We start from the raw sequence: 20,951 nt of genomic DNA on the forward strand, positions 1-20,951 counted from the left end.
CAGGCCCGATCGGTGTTTTCCTGCGAGCAAGCTAATAAATACGAGGCTGAATCCGGTCGTTAAATGGGCCTGCAGAGCCTGCTGGGATATAGCGAAGGGCCACTTCTGAAGCAAACCGCGACAGACCCGCAATGTTCCGGAATGAAAAACTGCGTGGGCGTGTAAGACGTGCGCCCCCGGACGACGCCGCGGCTGGCGCAGGGAAACCGCTTCCGTTTTCGGATGGCCCCCCCCCCCCCCCCCCCCCCCGTGATTAGCTGCCAGGCGGTGCCAGTTCCCTCCAAATCACACACCCCCCCCCCCCCCCCACCCGCCCACAAACAGCAGAAACTCCCACCGATGTTCGCAGACATGGAGGATAATAAATCGGGTATCGACGTATCGCACAGAGCAAGAGCAAGAGCCGCTCAGAACTGTGGGTAATATTCTGCACTTAAACGCTTCTTCCTGTAGCTGCGAGTCTAAAGCGTTAAATCATAAATAGCCCTTATACACAAGTCTACTCAAATGTCCACTGTGGGGTGAATTCGAATGAGGACTTGCACTGTTCAGTAACAAAGACATTATCAGTGCTATGCAAATGTTTAGATATTGTTTCTCTACTCCTTCATCTACAAACACCCTTGGACTAGGCCTAAGCCTTTAAATATAGTTTTGTATCCATACATTCCCCTGAATGGTTAGATTCATCCGTGAAATAAATTATTACTATAAAACAGGCTATAGATGGTGTGGCACTGTGAGCCAACTAATGTAATTAGGTATAGCCCATGGAGTCCACCTGTTGTAGATGTCATAATTTACACAAATGTAAATATTTCCAAAACGATGAAACATGATTATGCTTGTTTTGCGGATGTAAATACATTTTTAATTACTGTTGGCTTGGTAATGTGTTAGCACCCCTAAACAACTAATTCAAAGCGTCCTTATTGATTTATGTTATGTTTTTGTGTTTCAGACATCTCGAATATAGACTAGACTATATTAGATTTTCTAAAAGAATGTGACGGTGAAATTTGTGTGCCTTACCACTTTCCAGGAAGGGGAACGGGCATTTGTGTGTGTGAGAGAGAGAAAGGGAGTGAGGGAGAGAGGGAAAGGGGGGGGGGGGGGGGGGCGACGGGCGACGGGCGCTCGCTCAGTCACGGAGCTCCAGTAATTCACATTCGGAGCTGAGCGCGATTCCGAGTCGCCCAGCGGTTCACAGTGTGGGATGCGACCGGGTAGGAGATGAGGAGCCGGGGAGAATTTCCCTGGAAAGACCCGTCCAAGCGCGCGCTTGTGACACCTGGTGGTGCTGCTGCCGACCGTGTCCTCTCACATCTCGCTAACCGCCACGGCGGTGCTCACCCATTCTCTTCTACACTTTCAAAACAGATGTGTTAAAAAAAACAACACATAACGTGTCATTTTTTAAACACACCTCCATGTCTAGCTGCGGACAACACATTTTGTGCTACTTTCAACACACTCCGTGCTAAAAAGTTTCCCTTGGTAACACGCAACTTGTATGGTTTGTAACGCAAAATAAAAACTTTGACTCAAAATGTGTTGAAAGTGACATAAAAGTAGCAAAAAAAGTGTGCTGTATAGTAGCGCTTCCTTTTCGAGAGTGTACGCTCCCAACACCCACGATGAGCCAGTATTCGTCTGTGTTCTGATTTTCTGTCTATTTTAATCACTCGCCTTAAATAAACTGAGATACAAGGGAGGCTCCGGCGACAGATATAGAAGTAGGCTAACTGGCGGCGAGATTACAGCGCCATTTCAGCGCTTATCGATTAGATTTCTTTCCCCAATGATGCTGGAAATGTGGAAGTTGCGCTAGGCTATTGTTTCGGCTCCTCGCGCAGAACCGACAATAGCCTACTCACGTGATTATCTCCAGAACTTTTGAAAATGGGACAACTTAAAAAGCTCTTAGTAGGAGGGGTCAACATTCCTTCGAGACATTTATTCCATCGAGAAAATGTATGTCTGGAAGCATCAAATATATCCAATCATTGTGATTGGTCCCACCCCCTCTACATATGACCTTAGCATGACAATGTAACACATTTGTTTCCCTTCAGGTCAGGTCCATTATATTTGTGTGATACTGTGAACAGCTGTTATTTATAGATGCGTATTGTACCATCTAGTTCGGTAGGAAGCAATGATAATAATACTAATAGGCCTATTTGTACTGTGCTGTTAGCGAACCATGGCAGAGAATACGTGCCATTGAGCATCAGGCATGACTCCAGTAGAGGCAAAATTGGTTCAGACTTCTCAGTGTTTTCATTGAATTATTCTCATCCTTCATCCCAGACTCCTGTTATTACCGGATATGACGTCACCCTCTGGATAGCTGGCCTTTTTCTGAGGACCAGGATTCGCAAAGGGTATTCAGGTAGTTTCCCCCCCCCCCCCCCCCCCCCCCCCCATATGTTAACGTTGTAATTCGCCTACTATTATAATATTGTTGAAATTTCGCTCATATACTTTTCATTTTGTGGCATTCATCAAAACAGTGACATCTAAATTTAAGTTTGCGCACTATTTAAGCGATCTGTAGGTTCTGACAGTTATCCAGCATTGGGAGGTTGTGACGTGAATCACATGACCTAGCGGTACGCTACTGGTTGACGCGCAAACACCAAGCATGACTTTGGCGTGAGATTCTTTTACTTTTTGTCTTTCGAGCACAGAGCCCCTGACCTTCTGCCATTCAAACAGTCCCAATAGAGGGGGGGTAGGGGGGGGGGGGGGCGTTTATGTCATCAGAGTGAACACTCTATTAGAATTGACACCAGACAGTTTACTGTTACACATTTTTCGGTGCATATTGCATATTTCATAAAAATAATTTTGACCTCAACTAACCTTGGTCAAGTTTTGTTTTCTGAAAAGAGAAAATATAAGGTCACCACGATGCCATATCAAGGTTTCAATTTCCCTGTTCAATTCAGGTCTTTATGCAAAAGTGCCCCCCCCCCCCTCAAGATTCCTCCGAGAGACGCGGGCGCGAGGGCCTGCGTCTGAGGGAGAAGTGCTCTGACAGGGTGAAAGCTCAGAAAACTGGATCTCATAAACTCTCCTCTGAGATTAAAGCACCGCGAGACTCCATACAGGCACTCCGAGCCAAGATAGGAAGCGAACGATTCTGGCAAATTACCCCTGTGGGCTCACTGACTCGGCAGTAATTTCTACACTTATAAGAAGGCATTAATGCCGCGTGTAGGATGTGTTTTCCTTACTACAGACTAATGCAAGTCGCGCGGAAGAGCGTGCATCAAGAAATGCATTTAAATGCATAAGTGGCAAATTGCAAGGGATCAGTCTTATAATTTGCACTTTCTTTTTCGTTGCCAAAGGGCCGTGGAAGCTACATCGTTGTAGGAGCTTTGGAAAGTAAATGTATTTTTTATTTAAAAGTGCGCTTGCTGATGTATAAATTACGCCCGAAACATTTGAAACTGACAGGTCCTGCTAATTACAATCTAACCAGAACTGTAGGACAATTATTATGCATACATTCCCGACCAACAGTTGAGAAGCGGCAAAACTTAATTTATCATAAAGAACAGTTCACACATTTTCTTAAGTTATTCAAGTGTAACTTCTATATGAACCTACCGCGAAGGAACTATTCATCCGAGAAAGAGAAAGAAAAGAAAGCCGCGAATTAATTAGACGTTCAGATAAACGTTCTGTATGCATTATTAATTAGGACCTTTGCTTCTGCTTCTCTCGTGAACTCGGGCGATTCAAGACTGTGCAAACAGCGGGCAGGCTTCGGCGGAGCGCCGAAACCCTTGAATATCAAACGCTCTCCGCTAACAACAGCCATTGGTAGGAATGTCTGGGTTTTGTCTAAAGTCTGTTAGCTCAATCCATTCAGCTCGGTCCTTGCCTGGATGTCTTGGAGACAGCCGCGTTACCCGTCGCTTCGCTATTTCTCCGGACCCTGTGAATTGCACTCTGCTAAGTACACAGTACTGAATCTCCGATCATTACGCGCTTTCCAGCAAATCAGTACAATTCGCCTGCAGTAAGGGAGCTTCGGATTTTCTTTCTGCTCATTCCGGGATGGCTTCTCGTGTGTAGCCAAGACCGTTTTTTTCTTCTGCAAAGTGAAATACCTTAGAGAAATTGACAAGTTTAGTCAATTTCTGGAGTTGGGGGAGGGCTTTCCCCCCCTTTTTGTTCTCTTTTTCTGTCTTCTTGTTCTTTTGGTACTGGCTGTTTGACGAATTGGTGCCACACAATGCCAAGAATGGGAATGCACCTACACACACTGCTGTTGCAGTGTGTTTTCACTAGTTTTTTGTGTAATGCGTCTGCTTTTACTGAGGAACCCGCAGATAAAACGGGGAAGTCGGATGGATATTGCAGTAGGATTTTAAGGGCTCAGGGCACGCGGAGAGAAGGTTATAACGAGTTTCGGCTGAGGGTAGAGGGAGATCCAGAATACTATCTACCTGGGAGCACCTACAGAGGTACGTAATTTTTGCATTATTTCCGTGTGTTTATTTGGAATTGCATTGCTCCAGATTCCGTCCATCTGAAACTTTTACCATGTGCTTTTATGTTAGTAGGTTATTGTGTTTGCACAGAGTGTGTTCAGGGCTAATGTCAGGTGTCAACGGCGAGAATCTTGCTGAGTAGTCTAACTGTAAGTACAGCTCGTATTAATGGTTCAGCTGCTCGTATTTTAATATAGCACTAATAGTTATCTAATAAGCGACACAATCTTCTAGAATGAATCAGTTCAGTTGGAGCTCGTGTAACGCAATATTGGTTGTAAGTGTAAATTAAATGCACTGATAAGGAAAGTCAAACTTAGATGATGAATATTCGGTTAAGTAATATAGATTTGCGCACGCTGTTCCTAAGAACCGGGAGCAATTTCCGTTTCCTCATAAATTGTATGGTTTTATAACTTAAATAAATAACGATGTTTCGACGCAAGTGAAACATTCCCCAAGGCGTTAAATCGAATATTGTACAGCAATAACTGAAAATGTCTGAAAGAATCTCAAATCTAAATGCCAGATGTCACAAGCGATTACGGAACAGGGACATATTTAACGGTTATGTACTGTTATGTAAGATCTTATAGCCAACGTTGTTACTGTATATATAGAACCGTTAAACAGAACGAAGCCTGCTGGCGTAGGTATAAGGTTGGATTAATTGCATTGTTGTGGTTGCTGCGCACGACCATTGTGGAAGGAAACGGTTAATTATTGTTACGTAGCTGACACCGTAGAAAAGCTACCCTGAGTGAGCTAAATTTTTTCTTTGGTTACAACTCGTGTCGCTTAGTTTAAAAAAAAATCTTTTTCTTGTATTTTTGTCTGGAAAAATACAAACACAACACGTAAAGCATTGTCCTATAAATATTTTCAAAGCTTGTTGTTTATTTATTTGTATGTTGACATTATACTGCCCTCTTTACTGAAGATTTCAGTGTGCCTTTTGATGCTATATTGATGAAGAGTGATATTTGCTAGTATGATCTTTACAAAACCATCATCGATGCTGAACAGTTTTGTGTTTACTTGTGCGTTATGCCAGATATACGACGGTTTCATACAAATAACTACTGAAAGGGGGGGAGGGAGGATGCATGTAATGAACATTAATATACTTTCACAAAATCTCTCTCTCGCTCTCTCTCTCTCCTCCTCTCTTCCTGTTCAGATTGTACCAGTTAAACTGTTATATATACATTTTAAGACCATAGGAAATTAGCCCAAGCCGTGGAAAGCAGCTATATATTGTGCAAACGCTGTCCCTCTGTTACGTGTATAAAGTAGATGACTGAAAGTGTCGCACCGTAAATCATCACGTGCTTGCACGTGTAACTATCCATACAGGCAAACTTAAATGGGAATAAAAAAAAAACTGGATACTTATGAGGATAGTACAAGTTAAGGTAGCCTACATGCTGAAGGAACGCTATATCAGTGCGCTTCTCCGAATCTGAACTGGTAATAGTCTGCCGACTTTTCGGAACAAGTCCTTATCTATCTTCACAATTTTCGCTGCACAGCTGGCGATGTACTGTCCTGGTGACGGAGGTAAGCTTGTAACTCAGAGGTTGCAAGTCCAAATCCCAGGTGAGGCACTGCGTTCTATCCTTAAGTAAGGTTCTTAACCTGAATTGCTTAAATAAGTATCCAGCTATAGAAATGGATAAATATGTTTTTTTTTAGGAAATGTCATTTGTCTACGATGCTGTTGTTAGGCCTGTGTACCGAGCTAATAACTGTAAAGAACGCTTGGTTAAATGAGGTCATTTAGGCCTTTCCCTGGCTGTGGCATACTTCTCAGCGAGTACAGTCCGTGCTGAGGTGTGCCGGGGCTGTCGGCGTAGGCCTTCGACACACACACGACAGCTCTTCGCAGGCCCACGCGTTTGCTCGTGACAGAGAGAGCGCACCCGTCGCTCAGCTGTCACACGCAACGCGCTCGCGGGTTAGCATCGCACTTAGCCTTTTCTGTTTCCCTTCTCCGGCGAAAGCGCCCGGAGAGTCGGCCAGTTTTTTGGTTTTTTTTTGTTGTTGTTTAAGCCAGTGCTGCCGTGCCGTCGTCCTGTACCCCACTGACTTCTGTTCATTTCCCGTTTTTAGTGACCTTGTTCGCATCCAGCCCTTCTTATTTCAGAGGTTTCACGCTCATCGCCCTGCGGGAGGGGAGGGACGGCGACAAGGACGAGGATTACGCCGGCAATTTTCAGGTGAGGTTCGTGGAGAGGGCCTCCTTAAATGTCAGCCGAAAAGTGGGTTGTGTGGGGGAAGGAGGAGAAAAAAAAAAAAAAAAAAAAAAAAAAAAAAGACTGGTCGGTGAGCGGCTGGTGCCCGTTTTCTGCCGCGCGCGGTGACGACGATCCAGAAATAGAGCTCACGTGCGGAACAAATGTTAGGAGGAGTGCGCCGGCTGGACAGAAAGAGTGATTCACATCCATGCTAGCGAGAAGCAGCAAGATTAACGATAAGTTCAGCGGCAGCCTGCACTTTTTATGCTAATGACGCAAACTTATCGCTGTCAGTATCGCTGTTGTGTATAACTGGGTGTGGAGGTGGCGGGCGGGCTGTAGATAACCCTGGTTTGTGATGAAGGCGGACCGCAAAGCCGCATGGAGGTCCTAATGCCGGTAGGAGGCCCCTGGGGGACCCCAGATGTTCCGTGGCGCTATGACACCCTGGAAGAAAAACCCAGGCGCTGAACGGCCACTCTGCCAATCACACACAAAAGGGGAGGGGAAAGAGTCTCTTTAAAGACTCGCTGTTTCAGTATGAACTGGCCTGGGTGTGTTAAGCTGGCAGTACACTCAGTAAGAAGAAAGAACTTCAGGATTGAGAACCGCCGGCGAGCATGTCCACGAACACCGCTGTCGGGATTCTCGGTGAGAACACCGCACCGTTTAAAGTCACTCCACGCCGCTGGGGCGTGAATAATTACGAGACAGCTATTAACCGGGGCTGGAATCTCACCCAGACCTCCGTCTCGCGGTTACGCCATGGATGTATAAAGAGAAGGGCTACGCGAGATCACAACACAAAACAAAAAGTTTAAAGTGGCTTTAGTTTATCTAGCTATGCAAAAGAAGAAAAAAAGGCAAAGGAGATGGTACGTTCGCCCTCTAAATCAGAGTAGGACGGGGAATGGACAGTTTTGTCTGTACATTTGGCAAATTCGAGTTTAGACGAGGGGGAACACTTTCTCTTATTTCCGAATGTGTGCTAGGTGTTTTGATGACTTGCTGAAACGTGTAGCACCGTTCATCAAACATGCGGGAACTCACAGAATTCCCATCTCTACAAAAGAGAGATTGGCGTTGACTCTCCGTACATTAGCATGTGAATTCAGCCCTCTGAACTCTCAACCGTGACGTAACCAACCATGTGATATTTGGACCAATAGCTGAGAGGGGGAGGTTGGAGAACAAGAAAGAACTTTTCGAAAAGTTCTCCCTGGAGGCCGTCGCACACTGCACCGTACGAACACACAACACCGCGTCTTTTTGTTCTTCAGTTGTTCTGATTGCTTCGTCTTGCTCAAAAAGTTCTGCTTCGTACGAAGTATACCGCCTACTTTAGTCTCTTTAAAGACTTGTTCAGTACGAACTGTCTGGGGTGTTAGTCCTTGCTGAACGTGCTGCTCCCTGTTTTCTCCAGTTGTCCTGGAAAAGCAATAGCCCAGATTCAGTCAAGCGTTCACTTTGTGATTAAACACAAGTGGTTTTTATCCTCACCAGCAACGGTGCCGAAGTGCGTTAGACAAAGAAACAAAAGGACGAAGGTTCAAATGATTTTGTTTTTATGGTCGGACGAGAGAAGGACGGACATTGATTGAATCCCGGCTGAGGTCTCCGTGTCGGACAGCGACCGTCGCCAACCCTCCCTCCTCTCACGCCCGCGCGGAGCCGCGAGTCGAACCGATCCCAACCGCTCGAGAGCGCCGTCGCAGATCTCCCTTCGCCGCGGAGGGACTCGCCCTCAAACGGAGAGCCGCCCCGAGAACCCCCCTCCGGCTCTCTGTTCTCCTCAGAAGGAGACAATGGCGGGGGGTCAGGAGAGGGGCGGGGCGGGGCCTTTTCGGGCGGAGGAGCGCCCTCCGTCCTCGGGGCTCTTTGGCCGGGGTTCGAGGTCAGCTCATTGTGTCTCTTAAGCTATTCTTTTCAAAGTCGAGACGAGAAACAAAAGAAAGAGAAAAAAAAACTACTCTTTCGGCGCTAAACGGCCGTTTCCAAGGCAAATTCCCCCGGCCCGTAAAGAGAGGAATGGACCGCGGACTGTGAACGAACGTCCGCTGCTCTCGCTCGCGCGGACCCCCTCGCCGGCGGCTTTCCCGCCACGCCCCTGGCGTCCCGTTCCAGGCTTGAACTTCCAAACCCGGAAAACCTGTGGGCCTTTGATAGTCACCCCCTGTCCGGATAGTGGCGGAAATCGACACCTGTTCTTCCTCACGGAATCGTTTCCGTCAGGCCCCCCTCTTCCTGAAACTCTCCGGGGAGGTAAACCCTCCCCCCCCTCCCACTGTCACTCCCAGAGTTTGGAACAAGAGGAAAATTATTTCAGTAGCTCACGGCGTCTTCAAGGAGGTGAGACCTGCAGTCGTCCAGACAAAACAAACAGTCCCACTTATGGAGAAAGGCACAAAAAAAAAAAAGAGAAGAGAGATTCACACTTCTCTGTTGACCGGGAAGAGAAACTTGAAGGGTGCAATTATGAGGAATTCCGGCAGGAGACCACCTGAAACCGGCCAGTTCTTTTTCTTCACGGGAAATTAGTTTCAAATATCGCTCCCCTCTGGGAGGGTGGGGGGGTGGGGGGGGCGGGGGGGGGGGGGGGTCACAGGGTTCAGACGTGCGATATGTGCGGCTGGGCCAGGTCCGCGCTAGGAGCCCCATTGGGGAGCGGAGGGGTGGCAAAATACTCATTACGACATATTTAGGATCGCGCAGTTCGCGGCCAGACCTCGCCGCGGTGGCAGATTGGGCAATTACCGCGAGTAACGGCTTCCCCTCCGCGCCTTGGCCGCGCCGGGACCGGGAGGGCAGAGGTCAAATTCCCCGGGGGGGGGGGGTGGAGAAAGGCGAGGCCGACGCCCCCTCAGTAAAGTGCAGTCAGCGGGGCCCTCTGTCGCCCGCGCCGCCCGGGCGCTAACCCGTCTCTGACTCGTAGCGGTTGGCCCCCCGTGTTCCGTGTTCCGGTGCCAAGCGGCCGCGTTGGCGCGCGCCTAATTAGCCTTAGCCTCCCGGAGCTCGCCTCTTTCGCGCTGCAGAGTTCCACCTCGCCGATCCCCAAAAGAAGCGACAAGCTTCACTGGAGCTTAAATTTTGGCCTAAGAAGCGCGCTGGAAGCCTTGCCGCGGGAGTTTTCTTGCGTCCGCGCCAAAGCAATACCAAAAAAAAAAAAAAGTATAAACAGGCAAGACATTTGTTTCAGTTTCATCCAGTAAAAGTGTACTCCAAGCAGCTGAACCAATACAAAAAAAGCAGCCAGTAAACATTTATGTAACTGCAAAATAAACTTTTGGGCACACAATGGAGCCTGACCAGGGCAAAATTATGATGGTATTATTCCCTCCAGCGCGCTGTGTGGACATCTGTTCATTGCAAACAGTTTCTCGTTCTGGAAAGCTTAGCCAATAATATGCCCAAACAGACAATAAACAAACCTACAACCTGCTGTCTGGCGACACTGTACAATACCTAACTGCAGAGAAGCAGATGTGTATCTGGAAATGATGGGCTATAAGTAAAATGGCTAACATGAGAATGGGGCCCAGGCTCATTTTCATGTTTGACATCTCTCAACAGACTGTGCCTGCGCAATAAAGTCTGTTTTCCCGTGTAGCGCAGATGGGTTTGACGCGCGAGGTTCTAACTACGGCAAATCCGATCCGTGGGGGTCGGAAAACGGAACTGCTGTTTTTGGGAGTTTTTTTGCGTACAGTTGCCCCCGGCGTCAGCGCCGCGATCGGACTGCCGGGTTTCCCAGAAGCCGCCCTCGGGTGTTCGTCGGCCTGGCAGAGGCCGCGGTCTCGCCGGCTAATTTTAGCGACCGCTGTTCGGCATCTCTCGAGGAAGCGCTAGACCGTCGCCGATGGCTCACCCCCTGCGAACCAGAACTGCCCGCGCGCCGCCGCTGTGCGGCGGCGTTCTTCGGCAAAACGAGAGACGGCGTGGAGCGGAAATCGGCTGCCGCTGGCTCTCTCCGCGTTAGGTCGCCGCGAAGGCGTGGCACGTAGGTGTGAGCAGTTTCGTCGGTGACTTAGGTGCATTAGGTGCATTAACTGTCTTAACTACTGCTTGTATTTTTTTCCATAGACTACGTTGTTGCCGTTCTCGTTTGTGTTAGCGTTAATCAGTTTAACCTTCAGGGTCCAGGTTGAACTATGCGGTTGTTCCCTGTACTTGGACCGGTTACTTCTCTCTAAGGGTTTTTGTCATACTTGTTCCTGGTTATGGTTATACACTTTGTTGTACTTCGCTCTGGATAAGAGCGTCTGCCAAATGCCTGTAATGTAATGTAATGTAATGAGCAGAGTACAGCACGTCGCGTCGCGCTTTTCATCGTCCGTCTTCTCGTTCCGCTGCGAAGAACTTTAATCAGCTTGATTCCCCGTATGCAAGGTGCTCCGTGAATAAAGCTTGATTATAATTACTTATTTATTTTTCAAGAGAGAGGACAGTCTGCCTTCCTTTCGTTTTTTTTTTGTTTGCTTTTGTTCAGCAGATAGGGCAAAAGATATACTGTAGAAGTACTGAAGGTACCATGGCGGGAAATAGAACCTCCACAATCATGTATGGCTTGAGGGTTGGTCCCCAATGAACCACATGTCAACATTTATAATAATAATAATAATAATAATTATTATTATTGTTAATAAGAATAGCTGCAAATGTAACAGCTGTAACTACTGTAATGCCTCAGTGTACAGAGAAGTTCAAAATGAACGGAAAAGTTTCTCTGAAAAATAGTTTATTATTTCGGTGCAGGGCCGGCGAGGCTAGGCTACTTCAGATGAGCTCTTTGATATTTAAATCTTGTGCAAATTTGGAGGGAATATCTGACACCTCATCGTTCCCTCGCTGAAGAGGTGGAGAGCGATCGTGTGTCACAGGCAGGCGATTACGAGCCGTCCGTTATTCTTCGTCCCTCTCATAACGGCTCGGGTTTGAGCGAAAGCTATTCGTCGCGGCCCAGAAGAGCTTTTTCATCCAGCGTGTGGTCTTTTGTTGACCGAGGAAGCTCGTCCTCGCATATTAAGGTTGGCGCGTCGCGGTTGGCGTCGTTCACACGACGCCAGCGCCCCTTCGGGGGATGATAAATTAATGAAAGTCATTCCCTTCCGTTCCTCGGGTTATTCTGTCTTTGGGGAGGTCCGCAGAGGGGAGGTTCGAAATTTTGACGTTTTTAATTGGTCAGGTTTCTCAGCGACTGCAGTGAGGTTGAAAGCGAACTTCCTCTCAGCCCCGGAGATCAGGCTCCTCGCGCGAGGAAGGTCGAGACCAGGCGGGCTGTATTTTTTTTGTTCCCGCGTCTCCGCTATTCGCCGCCGTCATTGAGTCTCTTCCCCCGAAACCCAAGCTGTGCAACAGACAAAATTAAAAAAAAAAAAATGTCAGTGGTGAAAAAGGGACTCTAGCTAACGTCCGAGCGAATGTTACACGTTGGGAGTGTGCAAAACGGCGTCACACAAGTTCCGTTTTGTTGAGTCGTAAAAAAAAAAAAATCTTTTAATGAACCGAATGATAGGAAGAGCGCCCTGCGGCGTGTTATTGACGTCATGCGCTCACTGAGATTGGATAAATGCCCGTGTTTTCGCGATGGACATTATTCTCGAGGCATCAAATATTTAAACGCATAGATGCACACTGTGGCTTTGGGCCTGTGTGGGTTTATGCATATATGCAGCACTATTGATTATGCTGTGCTGCCCGGGCCCTTGGAGCAAGCGTGGATTACTTGAACGGGTCTGTGGGGCCCAAAGGTCAGGGGGTGTGCTCAAGGGCCTCAGCAAACCCCTTCTGCAGAATGAGCGCTGCTTTGTTTCGGCACAGGGGGGGGGGCTCTAAATGTGCTCGTGCCTTGGGGCCCCCCCCCCGATCCACCAACGCCTCGTTTCCCGCCGTACGTGTGTGCATATAGGATGGCGTCACGTCAAACGCCTCCCCATGCTAACACGATATTACATTACATTACATTACAGGCATTTAGCAGACGCTCTTATCCAGAGCGACTTACACAACATTTTTTTTACACTGTATCCATTTATACAGCTGGAAATATACTGAAGCAATTTCGGTTAAGTACCTTGCTCAAGGGTACAACGGCAGTGTCCTTACCCGGGAATCGAACCTGCGACCTTTCGGTTACAAGCCCAGTTCCTTAGCCACTGTGCTACACTCCGTCCGATATATTCTCACGACGTTGCTGCCGTGTAGCGGCAGCGTTGTAACGTTGCCTGGACGTTCCAGGAACGTCGTGAGGACGTTTTGCGTTGGCAATTACACACAGTGGTTCACGCCGTCGAGGTTGTTCCAGTCCCATCGAGAAACAGCGCCACCCTTCGTGACGGCGCCCAACGTCTGTGACGTTGAGACGAAAGCCCTTCCAATCACAGTCCGTCCCCCCCCCCCCCCCCCCCGCTTGTTAACAAGACCCCAATAAACCAATCAGTCATCCCATTAAGCAGCCAATCAACGCCTCAATCAATCAAACCGGTCAGCGAGTAAATCGATCAGTCGTGCGAACCGAATAGCGTTTCGTTTGACGTACCGCCCCCCTACCAAAAAGACACCGGCTGGGGGGAGCACTGGAAACGAGGCCCGAGGTTTCCATAGGAACGGTGTAAGTCAGAGGTTAGCGTGAAGGGAAGGGCGGTGTCGAAACGCTGGCTTCAGAGGCCGCTGCTTGGCCGGATCATAGGCGCCGGGGGACCCCCGAGAGCTCTTCCTCCCTGTCGCGGCGCATTTAGCCAGGCTGCTGCCGCCACAGCCGCTCGGGGCAGGGATACTCAAATCTGGCTCTCGAGGCCAGTAGTGCTGCTGCTTTTCATTCCTCCCATGTAATCAGGGACTGATGTTAACCCTTTAAGGCAGGGGTCCTCAATCTTATCCAGAAAGGGCCGGTGTGGGTGCAGGCTTTCATTCCAACCAAGCAGTTACGCAGCTGATTCTACTAATCAAGGTCCTCAGCAAAAACTCCAGTGGTTGATCAGTAGAAGCAGGTGTGTTACTGCTTGGTTGGAATGAAAGCCTGCACCCACACCGGCCCTTTCTGGATAAGATTGAGGACCCCTGCTTTAAGGTGTGAGATCACAAGTACGCGATTAGAATGTTCTTAACTGGACGTTTCAATGCTGACGTAACAGTCGCTTCTGGCAATTGAAAGAAGCGGAGTTCTAGAACACACTGAATTAGAACTTTGAAGAACATTCCAACGTTCCTGCTTTTCAATGGGTTAAAACCTGACGCGTCAGGTGAGTGTAATCTCTCTGGCCAATCGGTGACATCATTGGACTATGATCTGTCAGGCAGGAGAGAACACCATCAGAATGGCTGACCTCGGGGGCCAGATTAGAGCATCTCCACGATAGGGGGGGTCGGTCCCTATCTCGTCAGGAGTGCCCCCCCCCACCCCAACGGACAGGCGCTCTCAGACATATCGCCCACCCCCCCCCCCCCCCCCGACAAGTCAGTGATTTCAGGCGGAGGCCGATTGCGGCCAGGGTGGGGCCGCGACCCCAGGAGCGACGTACGGCCGGTGGAACGGCTAACACCTGCCTTTTGCTTCGCCGGCTTTATCCAAATCCGTTTCACGCCCCGCATCTCTAAAGCTGGTTTCGCTCTGCCCTGTCAGTGGGGCCCATGGCAGCCCGCGTAGGTGACATAAAAAGGGATTTTTAAGGAAACAGTTGAGACCGTGTGAGCGCTAAATTTGGGAAGTCTGCAGCGAACAACGCTTAAGGAGCAGGCTATTTGCGATGGCCCCATGGTGGCGGAAAGCCTTTTATTTTGAAGGGAACTTTCTCTCAGGTGCGTCCTCGCGATTCGCGCTGCTGGGTCCTGCTTCTTCACGCCAGAGGCGCTGGGGAGGAGGGGGGGCGGCGCCGGAACAGCCTGCTCGCGCTCAGTAAAGGCCTCCTGCAACCTCGCCGAGGGCAGTCACGTGACCTCCGCGTGCGCGAAAAGTCCAACCCGCCATAAGAAAACAGAACGCAGATTATTTTTTTAATTACGACTTTCTAGACTTTCTGAAGTAGTGGGCAAGCCACTATTAATTTTGCGGACTGGACTGTGATTGCCGTGAATTGCGGAGTAATTTATATTCACCCTGATGGTGAGTCACTAATGAATTGCACGTTTTTGTACGGCAGATGCCTGGACCAATTTTGTCTACGATGTCATAGCGTGACTTGGAGATCTAGACAGCAGATTTCTCATTATAATTCATTCAGTTGTGCACACTAATGGCAGGAAAAATAAGTGGGTCGATACCTTATAATGCACCTCTGATTATACCGGCTTTAAGCGCCGTTTGGCACAAATCGCTTTGCTGCCTCCCTCTTCCATACAAAAGCGATTTGTCTTGATGAGAAGCCGCATTATTCATTTAGCGCGAATGCTAATAATTTCATTCGGAATGAGCAGACGTCCCCCCCCGGTCACGTTTTCAGGCACAAGACGGCATATATCAGGACCAGACCCTAAATATTCACCTAACTATCATATAGGGCGCACGTGGTTGCATAAATCGGGACGTGTTTTCTGTTTGGCGAATTACATCCGCTGTTGCGCTGATTTGTTTTTAAAACGAAACCAGCCTGAAATAATCGGCCCTTCTGCTGGAGCCGCGCCTGTCGTAACGCAGGTAAAAGGGACAGGATGGAAAATAGCGGTTATTGTATTTCCCGTGCGATCACCTCGGAGCTCCCGTCCTAGCCCACGCGCGCAGATGTTACGTATCAACAAGAAAATAAAGAGTGGATTTCAGACCTGTCAGGACTGAGAAAGAAAAAAAAAACGAGACGGCAACGCCGTTGTATCCGTTTAATGCTTTGGCAGAGCACTAATTCCCACAGATCCTTGCTTGTTCGGTGGGTTTTTCTTGTTTTCATTCTTCTCCAGCAGCTAAAATAGCCCCCCCTCCCCCGGCCCAGCCACCACAGCAGGTAGCTCAGCGGAGAAGCATCTGAACATACGGGCGGGGGCGGGGGGGCGTTGACGGGAGATCTCCAAACGGCACTAAAAACCTCTTTCTGTGAAAATACCTAGCCAAGGGTAAAATGCAGTATTGATTCTGCCGTGCTATATCGCCGGCTCTTGACACAATGGTAATGGCTATAGAATGTTTATGGCCCCGATGTAAAGCTGTCAGTTAGCCATAGGGGCTTCTGAAGCACGGCCGGTCTGTAATTAGATACAGACATAATAGCCCTAACATTTATAACCATTCATATTGATTACCGCTGGAAATGGAAGAGAGTATTTAGAGGATGCACAAAATTTTGCTGATTAAAAACAATAATAATAATAATTTAAAAAAAGAATATATATATATATATAAACAAACACAGTTTTCTCTGGATTTAGCGTGATTCAATGAATATGAGGTTAAAGTGTAAACTGTGCACTTTGATTTGAGGGTATGCACATCCGTATCGGGTGATCCGTTGTAGGAATGAGAGCCCTTGTTATACATAGTCAGGCTCCCCATTTTGCCTGAGAAAGACTCGCTGGATAATTGCTTGCTCGGCTGTTTCTCGACCAGCTGTGTTTCATTGCGTCATTAGTTCATGCGCGAGAAAGGCCCGAAAAGAGCTTGCGTTTGGACTGTGTCGCTGTCGTATCTGAACGTGAGGACCACGTAAGTGTAATACATACATCTCTGGAAGGAGTGTAGCACAGTGGGTAAGGAACTGGGCTCGTAACCTAAAGGTCGCAGGTGTGATTCCCGGGTAGGACACTGCCGTTGTACCCTTGAGCAAGGTATTTAACCGGAATTGCTTCAGTATATATCCAGCTGTATAAATGGATACAATGTAAAATGCTATGTAAAAGTTGTGTAAGTCGCTCTGGATAAGAGCGTCTGCTAAATGCCTGTAATCTAATATGTGGTATCTATATACATCTAGTATCTGTGTATGTGTATGTGTATGTGTGTCTGTCAGAAACACTGGTAACCAACCCTGTTCCTGGTGATCGACCATGTTGTAGGTTTTCATTTCAACCCGAATTTGGCACACCCCGACTCTACCAATTAGCAGCTCAACAAAGATGAATGGGGTGTGCTTTGTTAGGTTCGGAGTGAAAACCTACGGGACAGTAGATATCCAGGCACAGGATTGGTTAGCGCTGGTCTGAACTATCACGACCCAAAAGAAATACCTGATCCCGTACATTGAAAGGGAAGAGATGGAGGCAGACCTTTGGGACGTAACCCTTACTCCGGCCTCTCCTGCCCCCCCCCAGATCATCGACGAGGAGGACACTCAGTTCATGACCAACTGCCCGCCGGCAGTCACCGAGAGCACCCCGAGGAGGAGGACCAGAATACAGGTGTTCTGGACAGCGCCCCCTGCTGGGAGCGGCTGCGTCATTCTCAAGTGAGTCCCCCCCCCTTTTTCAGTGCGCCGCTTTCCTTTTCTTAACTCCGGCGAATCGGGTGGAGGGGGAGGGATGGGGGGGGGGCGAGGGGGATTGGGGGTATCGATCCCTGTTACGGACGTTCTTCGTACTGAGAAGCAGGCAGTCAGCTGTCAGGCATCGCTAATGGCGATGCTAATCATCCCGCTGCCAAAAATAAATAAAATAAGTACTTTTTTTTTTTTTAAAATGGAGAAATTCAGGCTTGTCGTGTTCCGTTGGCAGGGAATTCCGTCGCCGGTTGGGCACGGACAGAGAGGGCGGCGTACTTTTGCCCACTGATAACGTTAAATAGGCCGGAGTGTAGCACAGTGGGTAAGGAACTGGGCTTGTAACCGAAAGGTCGCAGGTTCGATTCCCGGGTAAGGACACTGCCGTTGTACCCTTGAGCAAGGTACTTAACCTGCATTGCTTCAGTATATATCCAGCTGTATAAATGGATGCAATGTAAAATGCTATGTAAAAAAGTTGTGTAAGTCGCTCTGGATAAGAGCGTCTGCTAAATGCCTGTAATGTAATGTAATGTAATGTAAATAAACGTGAAGCCGCGGCGGTGGAAAGCCAAAGCCTCCGGGTCCGGAGTGCAGGCTGACACAGAGCACCGAGCCGGTGTCGGTATTCAAGCCGGGCGCGTCTGTTCCCAGCTGGCAGTGCGACGCGACGGACGAGGCCGCACCCGCGAGTTCGTTCGGTTCCACACGGTCCGTTTCCAGTCTCAGATTCGGGCGTCGGCTTTTCGACGCGCTCTCCGGGGGCGACGGGCGGGGAAATTCGCGGATGCGAAACCCTCGTCGCGTCGACGAGCGCTGTCTGTTTTATAATTGGCTCGTTATCGAAGGCCTGTCTGCAGCTGCTGTGTCCTCTGCACGGTCACTCCCACACTTCAAGGCGCGAGGTCACAAGTGGGCGATTTGAGATTTAAAAACCCCTTTTATTGGGACATCGTTCAACCACAGAAATTACTGTACTTCTAAATAAAAATAATAGACAAGCAACATGAAGAGAAAAACTATCAAAGAACTAACCACAGGCAGAAAAGAGAGAATAGATAGAGAAAAGAGAGAAAGAGAGAGAGAGAGCTAGAGAGATAGAGAGCGAGAGAGCGAGAGAGAGAGGTTGGAAAGAGATGACTTGCTTTTTCGAAAGACCTTAATTGCTCACCATTTCCCCGTACATATAACCACCCCAACGGTGCACGGGCAGAAGTCTTATATTTGGGAATGAAGCCTCTAGTTATGAGGGGGGTGTGGGGGGGGGGGGGGGCAGAGCCTTGTTTACCATTGCATATTTAATGCAATTAAAAAGGCAACACGTCACACGCAACGAATTTCCTTCTGTCTATCGTTTATTTACCAGGAGAATCCCCGGGGGCGGGTCTGATGTACACACGGTAATGATGTCACGATGACGAGGCACGCGAACAGGCAATGAGACAGGCAGCGATACACAACGCCCAAAGGAGATTTACAGCAAGCCCTCTCCTCAGCTAGAGCATTCGGAACTAAAACTCAGTGAACCCAGGCCAAATAGAGTTTATTTAGAAGATTCCAGCCTTTGGGGGAGGGGGGGGGGTGCAAAGCAATTAAAAGCCAATTTCCCGAGCTGCGCGCGAGCGAGGTTGCCGAATTTTGAAGAAGAGACAAAATTTTTGCAACGGAGCTGACCGCCACTGTGGCGTTCCAGTTTAGCCGGACGGCTCAAAGGAGAGCGGAGCTCTGCCGCGATGGCTTTATAACTGAAGAGGTGAAGAGAGAACGAGGCTGCTTAAATTCAGGGAAGTCAAATCAGTCCGTTCGCGGGGATGGTAAATGGACTGCATTTATACAGCGCTTTTATCCAAAGCGCTTTACAACTGATGCCTCTCATTCGCCAGAGGAGTTAGGGGTTAGGTGTCTTGCTCAAGGACACTTCGACATGCCCAGCGCGGGGTTTGAACCGGCAACCCTCCGACTGCCAGACATTCGGTCTTACTTCCTGAGCTATGTCGCCCCATACGGGAAGATGGTGATGAGTCAGTAAACTGACACTTTGGATGAAAACACAATTCTTCAGACATTCTGTACTATTTGTCCGGTGATAACGCTTTTGATGAGACTCAATTATTATTATTTTTTTTATCCTAACCTTGAAAACTAGGTCTTGCTCCTGCTTTTGTCATTGTTGCTTTTATGTACTCCCAGAATTCTGTACACCATACATAGAGGGACAGAGTGTGAGAGAGAGAGAGAGAGAGAGAGAGAGAGAGAGAGAGAGAGAGAGATAGTGTGTGTGTGAGAGAGGCCGAAAGAGAGAGAGAGAGAGAGTGTGTGTGTGTGTGTGTGTGTTAGTGAGAGAGGCAGAGAGTGTGTGTGTGTTTGCGTGTGTGTGTGTGTGTGGTGTGTTAGCGAGGGAGTGAGTGTGTGTGTGTGTGAGCCAGAGAGGCAGATAGTGTGTATGTTAGCGACTGAGGCAGAGAGTGTGCGTGTGTGTGTGTGTGTGTGTTAGCGAGAGAGTGTGTGTGTGTGTGTGTGTGTGCGCGTGTGAGCCAGAGAGGCAGATACACTATGGGTCAGAAGTTTTAGAACACCTCCATTTTTATAGTTTTTATTGAAATTTACGCAGTTGTCTCAGTGTACTCTGAAATTAAAGCATAGATCAAATAAACAGTTGGAGATTAAAAAAAGAAATCATGGAACCGTACTGCTTAACACAATTAAATATAAATTTTCAACTCATCAAAGTAGCCACCTTTTGCACATATAACAGCTGAACACACTCATGGCATTCGTTCTGCAATGGAAATCAAATATTGTTTGGAAAGTTCCCTTCCCAACACTGCTGCAGAAGTTCCCACTAATGTGTTGCATTTGTAGGTTGCTTTGCTTTCAACCTTCTGTCCAGTTCAACCTAAACCAGCTCGATGGGGTTTAAGTCTGGAGACTGTGCTGGCCGTTCCATGATTCGAAGCCTGCCGTCTTGTTCTTGTCTCCTAAGGTAGTTCTGACATAGCCTGGAGGTATGTTCTGGGTCATTATCTTGCTGTAGGATGAACCCCCCTGAGCAACTAGGCGTTGACTAGAAGGTGCTGCATGGCACTTCAAAATGCTGTGGTAGCCCTTTTGGTTCAGGGTGCCAGTCACTCTGTGCAAGTCACCGACTTTTGATCCAGCAAAAGAGCCCCAGACCATCGCGCTTCCTCCTCCATGTTTGACAGTTGGTGTCACACACTAAGGAACCATCCTTTCACCTACTCGACGGTGTACAAAAACCCTGCGTGATGAACCGAAGATTTCAAATTTTGATCCATCGGTCCATAAGACCTTCTTACAGTCTTCAGTAGTCCGCTGCTGGTGCTTCAAGGCCTAGGCAAGCCTCTTTTTCTTATTTTGCCATTTTAGCAATGGCTTTTCGTACTGCCGCTCGACCTGTCAAACCTGCAGCTGGAAGTCTTCTCTTCACAGTTGAAACTGAGGCTTGCTTACTTCGACCACTGTTAATCTGTGCTTGAAGCTGTCTGTGAGCTGCCTATCACGCAAGCTGTTGAGTCTCAGAAACTTGTCTTATGATTCTGTTGTGGCTTTGGGTCTGCCGGACCTCTTCCTGTCAGTTTCCTCCAGTTTCCAAGTGCCTTTCGATGGTGTAGGAAACTGTACTCACTGACACCGTGGCTTTCTTAGCAATTTCTCTAAAGGAAAGACCTACACTTTTATGGGTTATAATGGTCTGTCTTTCTTCCTTTGTTACTTTTTCTCACCATTATGATAGCAATATACTACTTCCAGTGCAATATTGTCCAAATAATGCTTCAGAGGGTGTAGTA

At 48.2% G+C, this 20,951-nt stretch overlaps 1 protein-coding gene across 2 annotated transcripts in view; it reads left to right on the forward strand.

Moving 5' to 3' along the window:
* The first annotated feature begins 3,119 nt into the window (after positions 1 to 3,119).
* LOC118214852 (spondin-1-like) overlaps positions 3,120 to 20,951 on the forward strand; it is a 134,808-nt gene continuing 116,976 nt past the window's right edge. The window contains exons 1-3 of one of the 2 annotated variants that reach the window (XM_035395121.1): positions 3,120 to 4,484; positions 6,624 to 6,730; positions 16,979 to 17,112. In XM_035395121.1, coding sequence (XP_035251012.1) covers positions 4,253 to 4,484; positions 6,624 to 6,730; positions 16,979 to 17,112 — 473 coding nt within the window. In that variant the 5' untranslated portion in view covers positions 3,120 to 4,252. The remainder of the gene's footprint in view (positions 4,485 to 6,623; positions 6,731 to 16,978; positions 17,113 to 20,951) is intronic. The other variant, XM_035395122.1, reaches the window with a different exon arrangement.

Source organism: Anguilla anguilla, chromosome 16, assembly GCF_013347855.1.
Source record: "Anguilla anguilla isolate fAngAng1 chromosome 16, fAngAng1.pri, whole genome shotgun sequence".
NCBI lineage: Eukaryota > Metazoa > Chordata > Actinopteri > Anguilliformes > Anguillidae > Anguilla > Anguilla anguilla.